At 33.1% G+C, this 19,318-nt stretch overlaps 1 protein-coding gene across 1 annotated transcript; it reads right to left on the reverse strand.

Moving 5' to 3' along the window:
• Positions 1-8,676: 8,676 nt before the first annotated feature.
• On the reverse strand, positions 8,677-19,083 carry LOC131854375 (AP-2 complex subunit mu). The gene is made up of 11 exons (XM_059205489.1): positions 18,929-19,083; positions 17,580-17,768; positions 16,455-16,617; positions 15,977-16,092; positions 15,256-15,358; positions 13,475-13,597; positions 12,770-12,929; positions 12,174-12,407; positions 11,281-11,419; positions 9,804-9,934; positions 8,677-8,885 (listed from the first exon to the last, which is right to left on the reverse strand). Exons 2-10 carry the CDS (start codon positions 17,754-17,756, stop codon positions 9,827-9,829), a joined length of 1,323 nt encoding a protein of 440 aa, XP_059061472.1. The 5' UTR covers positions 17,757-17,768; positions 18,929-19,083; the 3' UTR covers positions 8,677-8,885; positions 9,804-9,826.
• Positions 19,084-19,318: the final 235 nt, after the last annotated feature.

Here is a 19,318-nt window from a genome sequence, read left to right on the forward strand (position 1 = left end):
AAGATATAACTAATTATGATGTAATGTAAAGACGTACTATAAATATTATATCTACCTATTATAACTGCTGTTTATCTTTATTACAAAATAGCCATGTTCTCCTGAAAAACATATGAATGTCGTCTATAAAAAACAGCCTCAAGGCTGCGTGTACCAGATTGGGGTCTCCATTTGTACTCGTACATTATCTGATTACCACGGTACAAAGCGTCTTATCCTAATTCAGATGTTCTCACAATGCGCCATAACGCCATATTGTGTGGTACCTATAGTAAAGTAATTTATCATAGAGGGGCATCCATGAATGACAACGCAACAAATTTCAGTCAATAAAATGGAAATGTGATTTCTCAAAAATGTAGACCCCTCCCTGGGCCCCAAGGATGGTGGGAGGGTTCCCAAGGAGAGTGGGACGGGTCTGCCCCACCCAGGAGTTTTCAATTATTATTTACACGTAGTTTGTGACTCTTCTAACTCCTTTTTAAACAATGTCACAATAGGGGTGGGGAGTGGGATAGCTAGCTAGCTGTTTCATGTCAATTTGACATCCAGTAGACTCCTCCTGAAAACTATAGTGATAAATTGCTGGTGTATTTGCAACACCCATTGTTGCTGTTAACTGACCTAACCTGTTGCTCATCAAATCATCCTTCCCTGACGCCAGCGCAACAGTTAGCACAGGCGGTAGGAACACTCCATTTACATGCATTTAAAAAAAAATGTCACACTTTATTGCAACTTCCCGTAGCCCCCTTAAAGTCATTTTGCGATCCACCTTACCACCGTCTCTCTCTCTTATCCGAAATAAATTTGACACATTTAGCTATGATCCAGATTCGAACCAACAACCTTCCATTCCCAATGTAGTTAGTAAATCACTAGGGCACTACACTCTGGAGTAATTCTGTACGTAATTATTCATTGGACACGTAGCTATATTGTGATGTCTTTACGGTACGTGATCAAATATTTACACACGAGTTTACTGAACGTACTTCATTGTTTTTCCATATGATAAATGTATGTACTGAACTATTTTTTACCGTCTAGTAATAAGATAATTATAATATTTCAGTGCGTAATTTATTATTCTACACTACATGTGGTTGTAGCCCACTCATGCATAAACTAAATATCGTCTTTGGAAGGTACACACTCTATCTTAAGGACTAAAACCCATTGCTCATTAGAATATCCTTTAATTCTTGGCCTTGGCAGTGAACTTTAATAAAGGGCGAGTACAATACACACACTCAGGGGGGAAGGGGATTGTTAGTAATGTGGATTGATACCCCATTGCTAGCAAAGTACCAACCTCCACACACCCTGGTCAATTTACACGATGGGCTAACTGACCTGACCTCATGCTCATCTTATCATCCTCCACTGGTGCCCCGCCAGCGTAAACCGTTAGCGCAAGCGGGTGCACCATTCCATTATCAATCCTCAAAAAAAAAAAATACACACACACTCACACACATGATCACACACATACGCACACATACACACATACACACACACACAGAGGCGCACACACTTAAAACAAATTTATATGAAGGGGAGACCTGATGTCTTTCCCTCAAATTATATTTGTAATTTTTATTGTTGCTATTTATATAATAAAACTGGAATTATGTAATTTGTGGAGATGAAATAAAATTTATTATTATTATATAATATTAATGTAGGTCGCTGTGCTATAGGTCTAAAGCATCTGCCAATAGCCAAACTCCGCAATAATATAAAAACCATTTTCCGTGAGTCAGTTAGCACCAAGTAATAGCCCAAACTCTGCTATTACTTGGTGCTAACGGAAATCACGGAAAATGGTTATCCGAATTCTGTTTTACTTGAGCGGTTCACTTTATCGTATACATATAATAAATTTATATTTCAATTTATATTTTCTGTCTCTTTGATAATTAAAACACCGATACTAAATCAAATTAATCCGAGAGGCGACTGTGGACTCGCACCATCTACGATGGATTCAAATACCCGACGAAATGGATTGTCGAGGATTGGAATAGGAATGGAAACCTCCAAGCGGTTCCCTCTGGAAAATATAATGATAAAATCTTGATGTATATTAGTAAATTACAATATATATCCCCATATATATATATAACGTATGTCTAAGTCTAAAGGCACTGGGTCGGCAACAGTGTATTAAATACCAGTGCCTCTGTAATGGACCATCCTATGGAAGATGTTTGCGCTCGTTGTTTGTATATATTCTTTAGGTGTATAAAATATTTTTAACTTACGGAACCATTATAATTTAAGGTATAAAATCTTTATACATTAAAAGTTTTTGTCTACATTTTAAAATCTCATTCGGCAAGATCAGTCGCAATCTAGATTTGTTTTTCGGATTGTGGTCTGCTAAAACGATTTACTCCGCTGTTCTTATAATGCGATTGAGTTGCTTGTTTTCGTTTTATTGGCGAGACGTCGTACGAAGACTACTAAAGGGAATTGTCTGAAAAAATACGCTGCTACATAATTTTGTAGATACCTACCTACAATTTAGTTGTATATGTATTCATGGATAATGTCCGCTTAATATTTGTACCTATATTTATTGGAAACACATATTGTGTATCTTACAGATTCAGTTATATCACATTCGTCTACTCTATCGCCTGAGGAAGCAACGCGCCGCCCGCACACGTAGCACCCCAGATCGTAGAGAGTTTGCTTTCATAGACCCATTTAGACCCATTAGGATTGAACTTCAAGTCCAGCGTATTTCATAGTTAGCATTTTCCCACAGATATGTTATATTCTCATATTAATTTATTTTCTTTATTTCATTATGCTAATCTTTTTATTTTATTCCCACATAACCGCTTACATTTGAATTCTTAATGTGTGGTCACTACAATGAAATAAAATTTCGAGTTTGTCGATTTTGACCAGGCCTCGTATTATAGATCGTAATGTATACCTAACCGTTTAATAAGTTTAAAGTTAAGATCAGAGTGATGTTATAGATCAGCATACTTAATCAATTATAACAAATAAATTTATAATATCTAAATAAATATTGATACTTAGCTTAGATTACATATTAAGAACGCTTAGGTATGTGGCGAATCTACAGACAACGCGTGGCAACACCGTTGCCTAGCGACACATGAGGGAGAAAAATAACAATCCTGTCATAGCGGGCCGAATCACTTCTTTTCTTATATAATTTCCATTTGTATTATTATTATCATTCACTACTGTAAATAATATAAGAATACACATAAATACAAAGCTACGACTGGTCTCATTCTATCATCGCTTTTCCTGCTGCTGTCAATCTATCAATCAAAAATACAATCTACCCGCTAAAGGTACATATATGCACTCTATTAAAAATCAACGCAATTATAACGCACCCTTTAATACCCATTCAAAATTTTCAGATTACAGACACGTTCTTGAACGCAGATTTAGCGCGGGAAAGCCAGCGCACGCTGATCCTGATTGATTGTTTTTGTGCTCATTTTTTACTGCATTTTTCATTCGCCGAGTTGTCATTTTTTTATTTTAATTTGATATTATTTTTCATAGACACGTTTATAATTCCTCAATCATGATGAAATCTGTAAATAGGTATTTCCTCTATGATCAGATGTCCGCCATTTTGCAGTGATAACTATTTATTACAAAAACGCGGGAACTACTCTTTCTCGTTCTCCTTGTCTACCTTTACAAGTAGAGGCAACTAGCTTAAATAAATAAACCATAGGCTACCGCTCATTCGGAAAGCTACAGCAAGCAAACGAGCAAGTAACTTGCGTGATGCTCTTTTAAATAATTGTTGTAACTTTACATTTTTAAGATGTGAGAATATAAACTACCACAAATTCATTAGAAACAAAGTATTAAATACTTACTAAAATTATAAATGCGAAAGTAACTCTGTTAGTCTGTCTGTCTCGCTTTCACGCCTAAACCACTGAACCGATTTAAATTAAATTTGGTACATAGATAGTCTAGACCCTGACAAAGGACATAGACTACTTTTTAATGTGAAAAAGGGTTGCAAGAGGTTGAAAGGGAATATGAATGATTCTATGGAAGTATCGTCATTTTACGCGGATGAACTCGCGAGCGCAGCTAGTACTCAATAAGACGCAGTGATTAGAGCAGACCAGCAGCACTCGTTCACGAATATAACGGATGAGCCAGCCATCACTGCGCTCGACCATATTTTATTGCTTTCTGTGACTGTTACAAAAATATAAAAGGTCGGCAAAATGGACATGTCTATATGCGACACTTTTTACTTACCATCAGTTGGGACGTCAGGTTGTTTAGTTTTTTTCTTTATTTAATTAGGATCATAGCATTTTTTCTATTACCACATATACCTTTCTGAGACTTCAGTACGGAAATATGAAGGTTTCTTAAGGGTCGGCAACCTACATTATTAACCTACAAGTGAGATTTATCTATAGGCTATGGTAATCGTTTACCATCAGATGATTGACATTAATTAGATTTTGACAAAATTGCAATAGCATATGCGAATGGTCACTCTATTCTCCCAAATTTGAATTTAAAAATGAATCTGTATTATTGTAAACATATACAACCTCATTTGAAAAGAATACTAGCCGAGTTCCTTGTCAGTTCTTCTCATCTCGAAATCATTCCGAACTGCCGGTAGATTTGACATATCATAAGTCTGTAATAGACCTATATAGACCTATATAATAAAGATATCTTGTTTTTGATGGGCCGTATGCTTGATTGCCATCTCAGTAATATAAAAAATTGAATGGATTTGAATAAATAAAAAACATGTTATTTTTTATTATTTATTGTACATTGTTTCTGTAACACGATACAATATAAGCTTTCTATAACAGCATGCACTTATAATATACATATATATATCAATCTACAGAATACAATTTCTGAATACATGTATATATATTCAATTCATTGCAAATTCATACCATAAGCTTTTAACTTGCGACCACGAGGCATGATAAAATTTATAGTGTATTTATTTTAAAATCCACAAAAGTTTTAATAATAAAGAACCTTACGGCCTCTTATGTATGATATAAATTCATTTGACAAGAAATAACGATTATGCAGTTGATGCTTATATACGTGGCAAACATACGGCCCGCCTGATGTTAATTACCACTGCCTACGACTGCCGGTAGTTCTACAGATATTTGTTGGAATAATTTTAGTATATTTTTAGGAATTCAGACGTTTTTCAAAATATATGTATCATATATTTTAAAATACAGTATGAGGTTCATGATTAAATACTACATACGATACATACATTGATGCTATGATTACTTCTGAATACATATAATTAATAAATTTCGTATATATTTTTTTTATAATAAATATAAATTAATAATTTAATTATAATACACTATTTATCATATTTTTATCATGCCTCGATACGATTACCGCGTTAAACTCTAATTCCATAGTGATATAAATACATACAATTAAATCTATATATATATATATATATAAAAGGGAATTTTATATATCTAAGGAATGGTTACAATTGTTAGTTTGTGTCGGTCATTTTGTTGCATTTTTTCTAAACTGCAAATTATTCTAAAAACGCGGCAACATTATGACAATACTAACACAAGTTTTTCAGGGCATTAGAACATGCAAAGATATAAGACCATACAGCCTGATCTGTAATATGTTCTTAACAATTTATTTTTACTATGACATAATTCATAACAAAAAAATATTATAATAAAAAAAAATTGTAATATTATCTTCACGCTGCCATTAACATAGGTCGTATCCGTGGTCTCAACACTTGACATGACCACATTTCGGTCGGTAAATTTAAATATAACGTTATCCTATCCCATTATTACCATGTGGTAGCCAGGTAGCCCACTCGTGCAAAAACGAAATATATCTTTTGGAAAGTATAGATATACTTTCCAAAAGATATATTTCGTTTTTATTTTTTTATTTATCCTGAAAAGATAAAAATCATCCTTCAATTCTGGTCCCTGACGGGTCTAGGCAGCTAACCTTTATAAAGGACGAGCACAATAGATCTATGCAGGTCGCTGTGCTACAGGTCTAAAGGAATCTGGCAATATAACGAGGAAGGATATTGTTAGTAATGTGAACTAGTAACCCCATGTATTATGTCAGTTTGACCTCCACGTGGTGAACATCGTGATAATTTCATGGTGAATTTATCACGACGGACTAACTAGCCTGACCTCGTGATCATCTCATCATCCCCCACTGGTGCTCCGCCAGCATAGACCGTTAGAGCAGATGGGTCCATTATCATCCATAAAAAAATCTGGTATTCGTCCAAACACCCCAATAAAAAAACCCACTATCCTTGAGTCAGTCAAAAAGATCAACTGACACATAAATGTCTATATGGGCTGAACAAAATTTGAATTCGCGACCTTAGATCAAAATCAATGTACTAAACCACTAGATGACGCTAGTCTAATGAGTAAATTACTGTTTTTTAAAAACATACGCTGTAGGAATTCATTCATGTACTACGAATAATTTAATATATTACATCCAAATATTCAATATAATACTTTGAGACGAATCAGTGAGATAAACAATTAAATCACTGATCAATATAATTTACTTATACAATTTTAATAACGTGTGTATAATTATAAAAAAAAATGTCTTCACAATTCATTGACAATAAAATATTAGGGCATTTATTGGTCCAAGAAATAAAACGATTAGAAGAATATAATGATACCATAGGGTTCCATTTTTTCAGACTACTCTAATGCTGTTAGCCCCAGCTGGCCATTACAGCTTCACAGGACGATAGGGAGTGCAGATGGCACTCTTACTTTTTTACTCTAGACTTATGGCGCGGCTGAAGGCCAACTCCCGCCTGACGGATACGACTTTAGTCTGACGGCAGCGCTAGGGGTTCGAATCTCGGGCATCCCCCTTTGAATTCGACGAGAGATCGATCAAAGGGGATAATTTTTCAAACTAGTAATTTAACGAACTAAATACAGTCCTGTATAATTCTTTCATATTTTAAAATTTACCGTGTCATTGATTTTCTTTTTTTGTATTATTTTTTAAATAATTTATACTAACAAATTTCTAGGACCAATAAAAACCAAACCATTCGGCATATTGTACGAGATTACAAAACGAACTCTGACACGTTATACCAATTATTCAAATTCAATAGACCGATATATGTTTATCTTATTTGATAGTAAAATACAATGAGAGTATTTCTATATACCTTACCTTTAAATATTAACAGCAGATATATGAACTTACAATAGATACAATACATATGATTAAAGTAAGCAATAAGTAAAACCATATAATATATAAATAAACTAAAGTTCAAATAGTTCAAATTTGTAATAAAATATTATTATGCCTTAATTTTCACAATAAAAGAAAAAAAAATATTTTAAGTATTAAAAAAAAAATAGTTTTATTTCATCCAAAAGTTGAAAGGCAAAGGAACAAGACCATACAACATGAACTTCTGCAATATTATTTGAAGAAATTATGAATTTATGAAGTCTTGTAATCAAATTTTATTTCAGGTTTTAAATAGGTTTTATCATTAACGTCACTCCTATGACATTGTGTGCATATTGTGACAACATTACAATTGATCGTTTACACAATGTAGATACGATTTACCAACCGTTGCCATGACACCTACATCATAGACTAGGTACATTACGACTTCTTTTTTTTTTCCATTGACACAATGTGCACACAGGATAGTGACGTCACAAAGAGTTGCTATGACACCAGCATGCGTTAGAGACTAAACTAAAAATCGATTTATAAAATATAAAATTTTGCTAACGTAATTTTATAAAAAAAAAATATTTTGTCAATTATTAAGTGCAATATATAGAATATGTTTTGCAAATTATTATGTCTCTTCTATAGTATAATAAACAATTCAATTTTATCTTTATGCAGCATCAAACGGGATCCGTTTGATAAAATTAATATAACATCAGATGTTGAGATTCGATGTTGTATCAACAGAATTTCGACCATTATAAATCAATAACAGTTATATAAACCTCGCTATCATCTCTCAAAATTATAAAGCCACGTTTAATTCAAAAACCGTAGAAACGAAAGGTTTCTTAGATTTTTAATAGGAGAAAAGTGGATTAACCAAATTTATGTCTAATTTCATTTATAATTAGGGTTCACATTACAAAATTAAGTTTGATGTAGGTACAGTTAAACGGGTAGAGCTCACCTAATAAAACTTCTTTATCGTCTTTGAAAAACATTGAGTATAAATTAATCAATTTTTAAAATAATATAATCAAATAGATAAAATAATATAAATATTTATTTTTTTTAGAAAAAAAAAAATATTCATATCTATTGATTTTGCCTTAACAGAGAATCTGTTAATCTGTTGAATCTGTCTCATTATGAGACAATTAATGATATCTATTATATTAAAAAAAGTAAAATACTATTATGGCTGATCGATCGAATCGAATCTTATAGAAGTGATTCAGACTGACAATTCAAAGGACGCTATAATGCGGTTTTCAGGACACGTTTTATTTGGTGAAGCGCTAACTCACTTCTTTGTTACTGACGACATATTAATTTTTGTTTGAAAATTAAGGGTATATAAACGAGAGAGTACTTACTCTTTACGTATTAAAAATTATACTAAGACCAATAAAAATAATCTCTTTTGTCACAGCACAACAAAAGGGACAATAGAATAATAAATTGACGTAATTAAAAATAATAAAAAAATATATCTCATAATGCTGTATGACAATGGGTTATGAAATCCTATATACATTCATATATTATGTAACATGCCATATTCCCATGCGTGATTCCGTTCGATCGGCAAATTCCTGAAAAAAAAAGAGAACCTTAAAAATAGTATTTTTTGTTTTAATTTAAAAATTAATCTGTATTAGTGTATTAATTTGAAAAGAATACGAGCTGAATTTCATGTCAGTTCTTCTCATTTCGAAATCATTCCGAACTGACGGTAGACTTGACATATCATAAGAGTCTGTAATAGACCTACATGAATAAAGTTATTTTGAATTTGAATAATTGAGAACTGACCCGCGCAATTTCATCTGCATCATACTTAACATTTATCATTATATTTCGTATCTATATGTTTTTAAATTATAGCCTACTAACTACCCGCCCCTGTGTCATTTGGCTATACATGTATTATACATATAAACAGTCTCCTTGAATAACTAATATAATAAATTAACTATTGCTGAAAGCTGAAATAAAATCCGTTGCGTAGTTTAAAAAATCTGAGCGAAAAGACAGCGGAAGCGAATTCCTTTTACACTATGTAAATATATATATTATATATTCAATATTCCAGAAATAAAATAATATTTTATAATCTATGGAACTTTTTAAAAGACATTTCTCCATGCTTGTTGATAATAACTATGCTGAAGAATTATAGTTTTAAATAAAGTAATGTGATTATACCAAATGATCAACATTATAGTTATAAATATTACAGTGTGATTAAATAAAATCCATTTGGCCAAATTTCTGATAATTGCAATGGTATGGCGCCAGGTTGATTGAGGTCGTCGTCTTCGCCGGCGAGGACGGTGTCGTGTGTCTGTGTGTGAAAGCATGGTAGGGACGGAACGTGTAGACCCGTGGAAAGGTTAGCTACTGTTATGGGGTCGTCGGGATCAATAAGAAAGTGCCTCAGGCGGCATGGTGGCGTATGGATATGTCTCTTTAGTGCATAATTGTTTCAGCCAGTAAAAAGGTATACTTACATGAAACCATTTGTGTGTGGTGCTTAGCATCGTGTCTCGTACAGTCCTGAGCGGCCGATGTACCGCACCCATTTGATCACATCATGGTCCGAGTAGTTCAGCTTGGGTTCAAACACCTTCAGGTAACGGACCTAAACACACAGAATCACATTTAACAGTGCAACTGAAACCAAATCAAAATATCTGTATTCACATTCAGCGTTACTAGTTTTAGCTTTTAGTTGTATTGTATATAAGATAAATAGCATCTAAGAATACTGTAATGCTGAAGAAATGTTTATTATTATTATGTATTTTATATTAGTATTCATGTAGGTCTATTACAGACTCTTATAATATGTCAAATCTTTCAAATGTGTGTGTTGTTTTCATTTTTCTAAAATACAGAATCACTTTTCAATTCATGTTAGAGAGAAAAGAGTGATTTGCTTGTAAATAGAGAATAATAGAACCTTCTTTTGATTTATTACATACCAGCTACTCACCCGACTTCGCCCGGGTGTACATGTATTATATATATAAACCTTCCTCTAGAATCACTCTATCTATAAAAAAACCCGCTTCAAAATCCGTTGCGTAGTTTTAAAGATTAAGCATACATAGGGACATTTTATACTATGTAATTATGATGATAAATAAAATGGCATACATGCTGCTGATCGAAGATATATAACTACATACATGTTTACAGTTCGCTATATACATATAGCTATGTTTTTATATTTGTACTAACTGTCCCGGCAAACGATATAAATTGTTTTGCCATATAAATTAATCCATGAAAATTTGGTTAATTTAAAGATGTTTTTATATTTGTAATAAATAAATGTATTAGTTTATGTGACAGGAACAAATAAAGAGTTTTAACTTCATTTCATTTGAAGACTATCATAAAGCTATGCCTTTGTAACACCCGTTGCTTTGCACACATGGCTCTCTTTGACGGCCCTGGTGGTTTAGCGGTTAAGCACCGCTTTACTTCCGATGATCGAAGGTTCGATTCCTCACACAGTACAAACATTTCTATTCAGGAGTAAGCATGTTTGTATTGGTCTTGGTGTTTTCTATGTATATTATGTTTGTATTTAGAAAAAAATGTATATATCTATTTTTATTATCAGTTATCTAGAATGCATAACATAAGCTCTGCTTAGCGTGGGGACTAGATGGCGCTGTGTGAATGGCCTGGGTTATAATTATAATCCAGGTCCATAATTATAATTGTTAACAAGGGAAACAGCGTTATACAATCAACCCCTATTTTCTAATAGCGATGTTAATTTATATGGCAAAACAAACAATATAAGAAATTCAATTTAGTTTCTTGCCAGTTCTTCTCAATTGAATCTGTGTGCTGATCTGGACGTTAGGGAAAAAATATTAGTATATAAAACTCGACGTTCATAAGCGGCTAAAATGTAATAATGTAATGTGAATGAATGATTTTGAATTTTAATTTGAAATTGAATAGTCAAACCTTAAATCCGGAGGGTGCGAAGGGCACCTCGAATCCCATGGAGATGGGTGGCCGCGTCCACTTCTTCTTGGTGTCCGTTTCCAGCAACTCGATCTCGGCAGACAGCTGGGTCTCTTTCATTCCCGCCATGCGTTTGATTCTGAAAGCCGATTACCACGTGAAAGAGCATATGTGTACAGGCAGTATCACTCACTATTGAGCGTGTGTGAACATTTCTCCTCTCTCTCTCATCATAAATAAATGTATCGTGTAAAGGAAGCTGTTGAGTTGGAGGTAGGGAACTCTATTTGTCATTCATCTCCTTTCTATTCATTCACTCTCATTAATCATGGTCAACTTTGTATTCCTCTGTGGAGACAGACTGACTACAAGGTGTTACCACTCATAAAAATATATTTAAATATGTCTAGCATCGAGCACCTAGAGTCTATTCTCCGACATTTTTTCGAATAGATAGGCACCATTTGAAATGTCTAGTAATTATGAAATAAACTTTTTATTAGATAAGTGTTCATAAAAAATATATTACTGTATACGACACTAATTCTTGTATCGGTCTGGATATTATTGTAATATGTTGTCGGTTGAGACGATGTATATAACAGATGATAATAGACTGACCAAATGTACATAAAAATATTGATCTTATATACTAATTACCAATAGCAAAATATAAGGTGGGGTGACACAGTTTAGACATGGTGCTTAGTCGTTAATATTGAGTTTGTTTTACTAGCCATAATTAATTGCAATTATTATATTGATGTATCTAGGTAACTGTGTCCCATATACATATATTGATGGTAAAAAATATATACGTATTTTATCACTTGCAGCAGCAGATTTGCTTAAGACTAGATGGCGCTATTTAGTAACTAATTTACCGTACTTACTTCCAAACAATGGCGTTCTCTGAGGCTTTATACTTGGCTTTCCCCTTCAGGCATATCAACTGTACCCCGCTGGTGTTGAGCGGAGTGGGGATCTTCACCTCGATCTTCTGTCCGAGGAGTGAGGGCTTGAAGTTGCTCTTCAGCACCACCTTCACCTCCATCTTGGTGCGGCCGACCTCGCGGACCAGCGGGATCACGCGGAATGGTAGCGATATGTCTTTAGTTGTACGATATCTGTGGATTAAAATTATTTATTAATAGTAGTTTTGACGACCTCGGTTCTATACCGGTTTGGCACGCCGATTTACTTTCGACAGTCGCGGGTACGATTCCTTGGACAGTGCAAACATTTGTATTCATGAGTATGGATGTTTTCTATGTATATTATGTATATAAATAAATACAATTAAATACATCTAAGTCTAGTATCCATATCATCATTTGTCCGGTACCCAGAACACCTTAGCTTGAGATTAGATGACGCTGTGTGAATTGTCCTAAGATATTATTATTATTACTATTACAGTAAAATATAATAAATATACAGTTAATCATATTATTTTTATAAAAATATAAAACAGCCATATAGTACTGACCTCATCAGCTCAAACTCTCCGTCCGGAGGTATAAACGATATAGAGTGCTCGGTCTCGAACTTGCTGAGCTTCACGCACTGGTGGAACTGACAGTCGTCGATGACCACCACCGGCTTGCCCGACCGCGCCGGGTCGCTGTCAGTGTTGCCAGATATACCACCTGCAATATCCGCCATTTTTTATAGAGACATAGTATAAAACCTTTATTGCCAACATTCAGATTACCGAACATACACAAAACAAGAAAATAAAAACATAAATCAAATAAAAAAAAATATTTATTCATGTACGATATTTCAGACGCTAATGAATTTTAATTTTGTTGTAATAATAATTTTTCCATATCATCCAATTCAATATACAGATTGAATTGAGAAGAACTGACAAAAACTTTTTTAGAGCCAGTTTATTTAAATTAAGTTATTAGGAAAGTGTCTTTTAATTTTAACTGAAATTTTAATGTAGATTATTAATAATAAATGAAAATCTGCCATGCATATTTGTCATTTAAGTAATTGTTTAGTAAGTAATAGGCTTTGCTCGATAATTACGATTTAACAGATGTTTTGTATTTCTATTTCTATTTCTATTATTGTAAATTTTTATACTCATTCCCATAAAATACCCATTGACTTTCTCTAACCGATACTTAGGAACAGCAAGTTCTTAAAATCTAATATTATTATTATATTGTAGAGAACTAACCATTTCCTTTCCCTTTAGCTTCCATGACGATTTTATCATTGATGCCAAACTTGCACTCCGGCATACCAGAGAGATATGACTTCATCACCACCTTCCCGGCAACATGGGCCGATAGCACCTGACCTGTTGGAAATAAGGCTGTTGTTAAAGACTGACTTCTTAGCATTCCAGGGATTTACGGGATCAGTGTTTAGTAATTTGCACCAGCCTTTTAATTTGGTGACATTATTACCACCTGAAACAGAACAGCTTACATTCTTGTCAAGATTGCATCTTACAACAGTTAGAATCATTTTTCTGGGACTACTTAATGCTGTTGGCCTTTAGAGCTTCATCGGACGATAAGAGGCGAGTGTCGATGGCTTTCTAAACCCGCGGAAAGACTTATAAAGCGAATGAAGGCCAACTCCGGCCTGACATTATGACTTTAGTCTGAGGCGACTGCTAGGAGTTCGAGCCTCGGCTCAGGCCGTCGTAATATCGATCTCCGTTTACATTGGACGGAGATCGAACACTTATCATCCCACAAATAGAGCGAAGAACTTCTTAGCAATCCCTGGATTGGATGGCGTGCAGGTGCCGGGCCATCGTATGGCTGAGAGGTAAACTCGGAACAGTTCCCAGGACTTATGACCCAAGGTCGGGGTTTAAAGAGCTATACGACATACGGCAATCAAGCATGCACCAAATAACACTGTATTATCTATTTCTCTTACAAAGTACCTTGTTTTATATTTATAAGCTTTAATTCAGTATAAACTAAACTGATTTTACCTAAATGTCGTTTGGCTAAAGTTAGTAATTCGTTTTATGGCAATTGAGTAAGGTTTTACAATAAAATACCAGAGTCTGTTATAAATCTGCCAGAAAAAAGATTTAAATGTCATATAAACAGTTCCTTTGCAAAATAGAATATAAAATTGAAGAATTCGTTAACGATAATAATGTTTTTATAGAAAATCTTTAAATCCATAGCACTGACAATATTATCTGATTACACTAATAATGAGTGCGTAGCGATTTCTATGTTGATTATCGCATGCCTCTTACTTGTGATACTGTAATTATTATATAAAAAAACATCTATTCAAAAAAGCAACACACAAGTTTCTTGTGATGATTCTGCATTCCGAATAAGTGGTAGAATCAAAATATGAAATTAAAAAAATAATTCAAAAGTGCTTGTAATGAGTTTATTTGAATAAAGATTATTTCTATTTTCTATTTTTCTATAAAGGATGGGAAAAGGTGATGAAATTATAGGGTATGGAGAAATGAGATCTTAACCCTCAGAAATGGGCATAGGGGATTTTTAGTAATCTGGACTAAAAATCCCATTGCTAGCAATGTACAATGTCAGGTTAAACACCATGCGATTCCTTCAGGCAGCCATCGTGATAAATTCTTAGTAACTATGTCATGATAACGCTAACTGACCTGATCTCATGCTCATACTATCATCCTCCACTGGTGCCCCGCCAGCGTAAACCGTTAGCGCGAGCGAGTGCACCATTCCATTATCTTATTAAAATTATAAACGCCAGTTTGTGAGTATGGACGAATGTTTGTTACTCTTTCGTGCAAAAACTACTGAACGGATTTTGATGAGACTTTACAGTAATATAGCTTATACATCAGCATATAAGCTATAAAGATCATGCGTGTGAAACCGCAGGCACAGCCAGTGATCCCTAAAAAAACTCTATGTTATTAAAACACATCAAATGTCATTGGAATATCCATGGTGCTGTTCATGTATAGACTACAGGCTGCTAGAGTACCTTGTGGTGACATCAGCAGGTTGACATACTCCAGCACGTCCAGGAACAGTTCATTGCGTCTGTATTTAATACCTTCCCGACGCCATCCGATTTGACCTGTCACCTGTAAGTAAAATTAAATATATTATAAAATACATATAGTAGGATGAACTATCTTTTCACAGTGTCTTTGGAGTGATCAGCTTTGATCACGATATAGTTGTAGTGATCAAAACTGATCACAGATTCCTATTTTGACTTAAAAATGTAAAGTTGTACAACAATGTTTGAAAAGGCAACAATAAACTTTCTTGTTCATTTTTCTTGTGCTAAAACTGCATTTAAAATGTGGTAGATTAAAAAAAGTGATTATTCCAAATTACAATTTATTTGAATATAGATTATTTCTAACTTAAATGTAGAATAAGTTAGAGTTAAGTTAAGTTTTAGTTAAGTTAAAACTAAAACCGAAATATATAGGAACAAAAAAATACAAAAGTGACTGTTACAACAAACAAAAAGGCAAATTTTTAAGAATTTTTCGTTATAATTTATTTCCAATATATGCATATTACTTTTTTTTGTAATTATCTTGCTTTAACTCTTCCTCGCTATTAATGACATTAGAATAATAATAGTGCATTTTCATTTATCAATGCAACATGCTTCATTGACAGCATAAACTATTAGAACAGAAGGCAGCATCATTCAATCATCTAAAAAAATGAAATGGGCCAGTTACCTGTGAGGTAATCTGTGCCTGCTCTTCTTTGGACGCAGATTTGATGCCCTGCTGTGTTATAAATGTCTTCAGAACACCAGTATCAGAATTTTGGGGATAACCAAAATCCAGGATCTCTGAAAAAGAATAATGTTTAATTAGTAAATCAAATTGAAATTATTATATTTTATTGAAATTAATAATATTATATTTTTATTCTTTCTCCTAGAAGGACATTGTAAATTTCTGTTTAATCTGTCGAGTTTAATAAACATTATTTGTTTTGTTAACAGCATCTGAGTTAACTATGGCTAGTGGAAATGTGTATAAACCTTTATTTGCCATAAAATTATTCGCTTTGTTCACACTATAAATAAAGATTGTTAATTGGACTGTTTTTTTTTATATGTGTTTTTGGTAAACTGCGTTTGATGATTCTTATTCCACAATTATTCGATAATAAACTATGATAGGACAATCAGAAATAAGGATATCTTACCGTCCAAAAGTTCATAAATGAGGACAAAGTTATTCTTGATGTTCTCTTCAGATATTTTACCAAAATATGACTGCATCACATCAATGATCTTCAGCAGGAACTCAAAGACCATGGCTGCATTCACATTCTGCTTGGTGACTGCTGCCAGCCAAATGTTGGCACGCTATAAGTAACATATAAGTAAAAATATTAATACACACAGTAAATAAAAATGTTATATATGTATATATACCTAGACAATTCAAACAGAGCAATCAAGTCCCATGCTAAACAGAACTTGTGTTGGGTACTGGGGTAGACAAAAACATACATAAATACTTACATAATAAACAAGCAAACATACAAAACAATCAGACCAATACAAACAATTATATTCATGAATACAAATGTTTACATCATGCAAAGAATAGAACCTGCGGCCATCAGAAGTTAAGTGGTGTCTTAGATTGCTGTACCACAGAGGCCATCACAAAAAAAATATAAGAATACAATTACAGTATTCTTATTGTGGGTTCCTGCAGGACAAGCCCACAAGTTGTAGGAGTTCAATTGAAATTCTATATACACAATACTTTGTTATGACCGTAATTTTATAGAAACATATTATTTTCATAACAAAATGTTGTCCATGTCCAATAGTAGGATGATTATTGTTTATTATTAACTAGCTTTGCCAGCAGTTTCACCCCACATTAAATATGTATAAGCTACATATATTACTGTAAGGTAATGGATTTAACGAATCCATTCAGTAGCTTTTGCGTGAAAGAGTAACAAACATTCATTCATCCATTCATACTTACAAACTTTTGAGTTAATAATATTAGTCAGACAACATTAATATTACAAACAAATATAAATGTATACTATACACATAAATGCTAAAGTTTGTGAGTATGGGCAGATGGCTGAATGTTTGTCAATCTTTCATAAAAAAACTACTGAACAGATTTTGTTGAAACTTTACAGTGATATAGCTTAGACTTCAGAATAACACATAGGCTATAATTTAACTAGATATTATATAAATTGGGCAAAATATATTCATAAATGTAGTCATCGGTCGGTCGTTGCATAGTTTGTAATATTTTCAATATTTATAAAGATTTTATCTATCTATCTTACCTTAATATGAAAGAATGATGTGCGAGCGATATTAGTGACTGGCGACCTCACTTGCTGTCTTGCATGGATGACATTCACTCGGAATGCGTCCACTGCATTCCGGCCAATGTCATCTCTATACACTCTCGAGATCAGCACCTCGCCCTTATGATTGTAGACAAACAGGCCCCCGATCATTTTGATTTAGGCCTGAACAATCAAAATTTTAATTTATAAACATTTATAATTTTAATTAAATTCATTAATTAAATAAACATATTACTAATTCATTTTTAATAGCAATCACAAAATACTAATAAAAATTTGCGGTATATAACTACTCAGAGAATGGTAATCTAAGAATCTCCTTAGTGCAGATTTGCAATATATCTTACTGTGAGACATCAAATATTTTTTTTTATTTCACTACCATGTGTACACCACAAATATTTGGTGCGGAAATCTGACCACTGCTTCAGGAAACATTACAATAACACTAATAGTGATCAAATTGTGACTGTTATTGAATCTACACAGATATTCCAATACATATTCTACCTCTGACATCTGCCATGCCTCTGCCATCAACAGGCAATGAATATAGATCAGATATAGCTTTGAAACCTGACTCTTTTGAGACCAAATGCCAAATGCTTCCAACAGCAGTGATCATGTTGCTGAATTGGATATGGGAATCACACATACTAATAGCACAAAATAATATGAATCCATTAAGTAATAATTTATATGGCAAATTAATATTTGCTAGGTCAGATAGTAAAGATGTAAAATTAAATAAATGAGATCATATTACACACAGTAGAATTGTACTGGCAAGAGAAGGCAAACAAATGAAGCTACCTAGCAAATGGTGATAGGTTATAGACTCCTGTTATGAGAAGCAAGACTGTGAAGAAAATATGATGGTATTAAATTGTTATAATGTAATAATTTATTATTCTATGAATCTATATTATTGTAGTAGAGAGAAAGCTTAGACTAATGACTAAGAGATTCAGATGACTAAATCAATAATTTCACAAAATTTTATTTCTCACCACCCACTTTTAAATTAAAACAAAAAATACGCAACCGCCTTTTTTTATACCGACGATGGTCAAGGGCTTAAACACAATAAATTATTCTCATTCTACCAAGCATCTAGCAATAAAAATTAAATTGATTAGTAAGATAATATATTACACATTTGGTGTATATCTCTTAATATAAAAATTTAGATTTTACAAAACGCTTATTTAATATATAAGTAGCTAATTCTAATTCCGGAAGATCAATAATAATTACTATTTAGAAAGGGTATGCCGATTACAATTTTGTAAGGTCTAATAGAATGACATTAAAAAATTTACCTGAATTACGTTGAAGAAAACATTAGATATAAATAAGACTATAATCTTTTCATATTATCGAAGAATCAAATAATTTCATATTTCTCTAAGAATTTCTTCTTAAAATTAACAAGGATTCATTAACAGGAAACAACTGGAGCCGCCCCCAAAATGAAATTACGAGAATGAAACGTCAAAACGTCAATAGTTAGTGGTAAGCCCGTATTCACAGGAGCTGAATTCTAGTTTCGTGATTGTGTGATACATAAAAATGGCGCTCGTGTGACTGTGGACTAAAAACCATAGACAAATACCCTTTCTTTTACTTTTACTGTAAAGGATCAAAATTAATATCATTAATTGTAAAAATAAAACTATAACATCATTAGGAATTTAATGAAAAAGTCACAT

This window comes from Achroia grisella, unplaced genomic scaffold, assembly GCF_030625045.1.
Source record: "Achroia grisella isolate CSIRO2021 unplaced genomic scaffold, CSIRO_AGI_Agris_v1 utg980, whole genome shotgun sequence".
Classification (NCBI taxonomy): Eukaryota; Metazoa; Arthropoda; class Insecta; order Lepidoptera; family Pyralidae; genus Achroia; species Achroia grisella.

Excerpts from the sequence above, each read along its gene's own strand:
- LOC131854375 (XM_059205489.1), bottom strand. The coding sequence starts at position 17,756 with ATGATCGGGGGCCTGTTTGTCTACAATCATAAGGGCGAGGTGCTGATC. Across the intron at positions 16,093-16,454 it reads CATTTATGAACTTTTGGACG|AGATCCTGGATTTTGGTTAT; the intron begins GTAAGATATCCT and ends ATTCTTTTTCAG. Across the intron at positions 13,598-15,255 it reads CCTGCTGATGTCACCACAAG|GTCAGGTGCTATCGGCCCAT; the intron begins GTACTCTAGCAG and ends TATTTCCAACAG.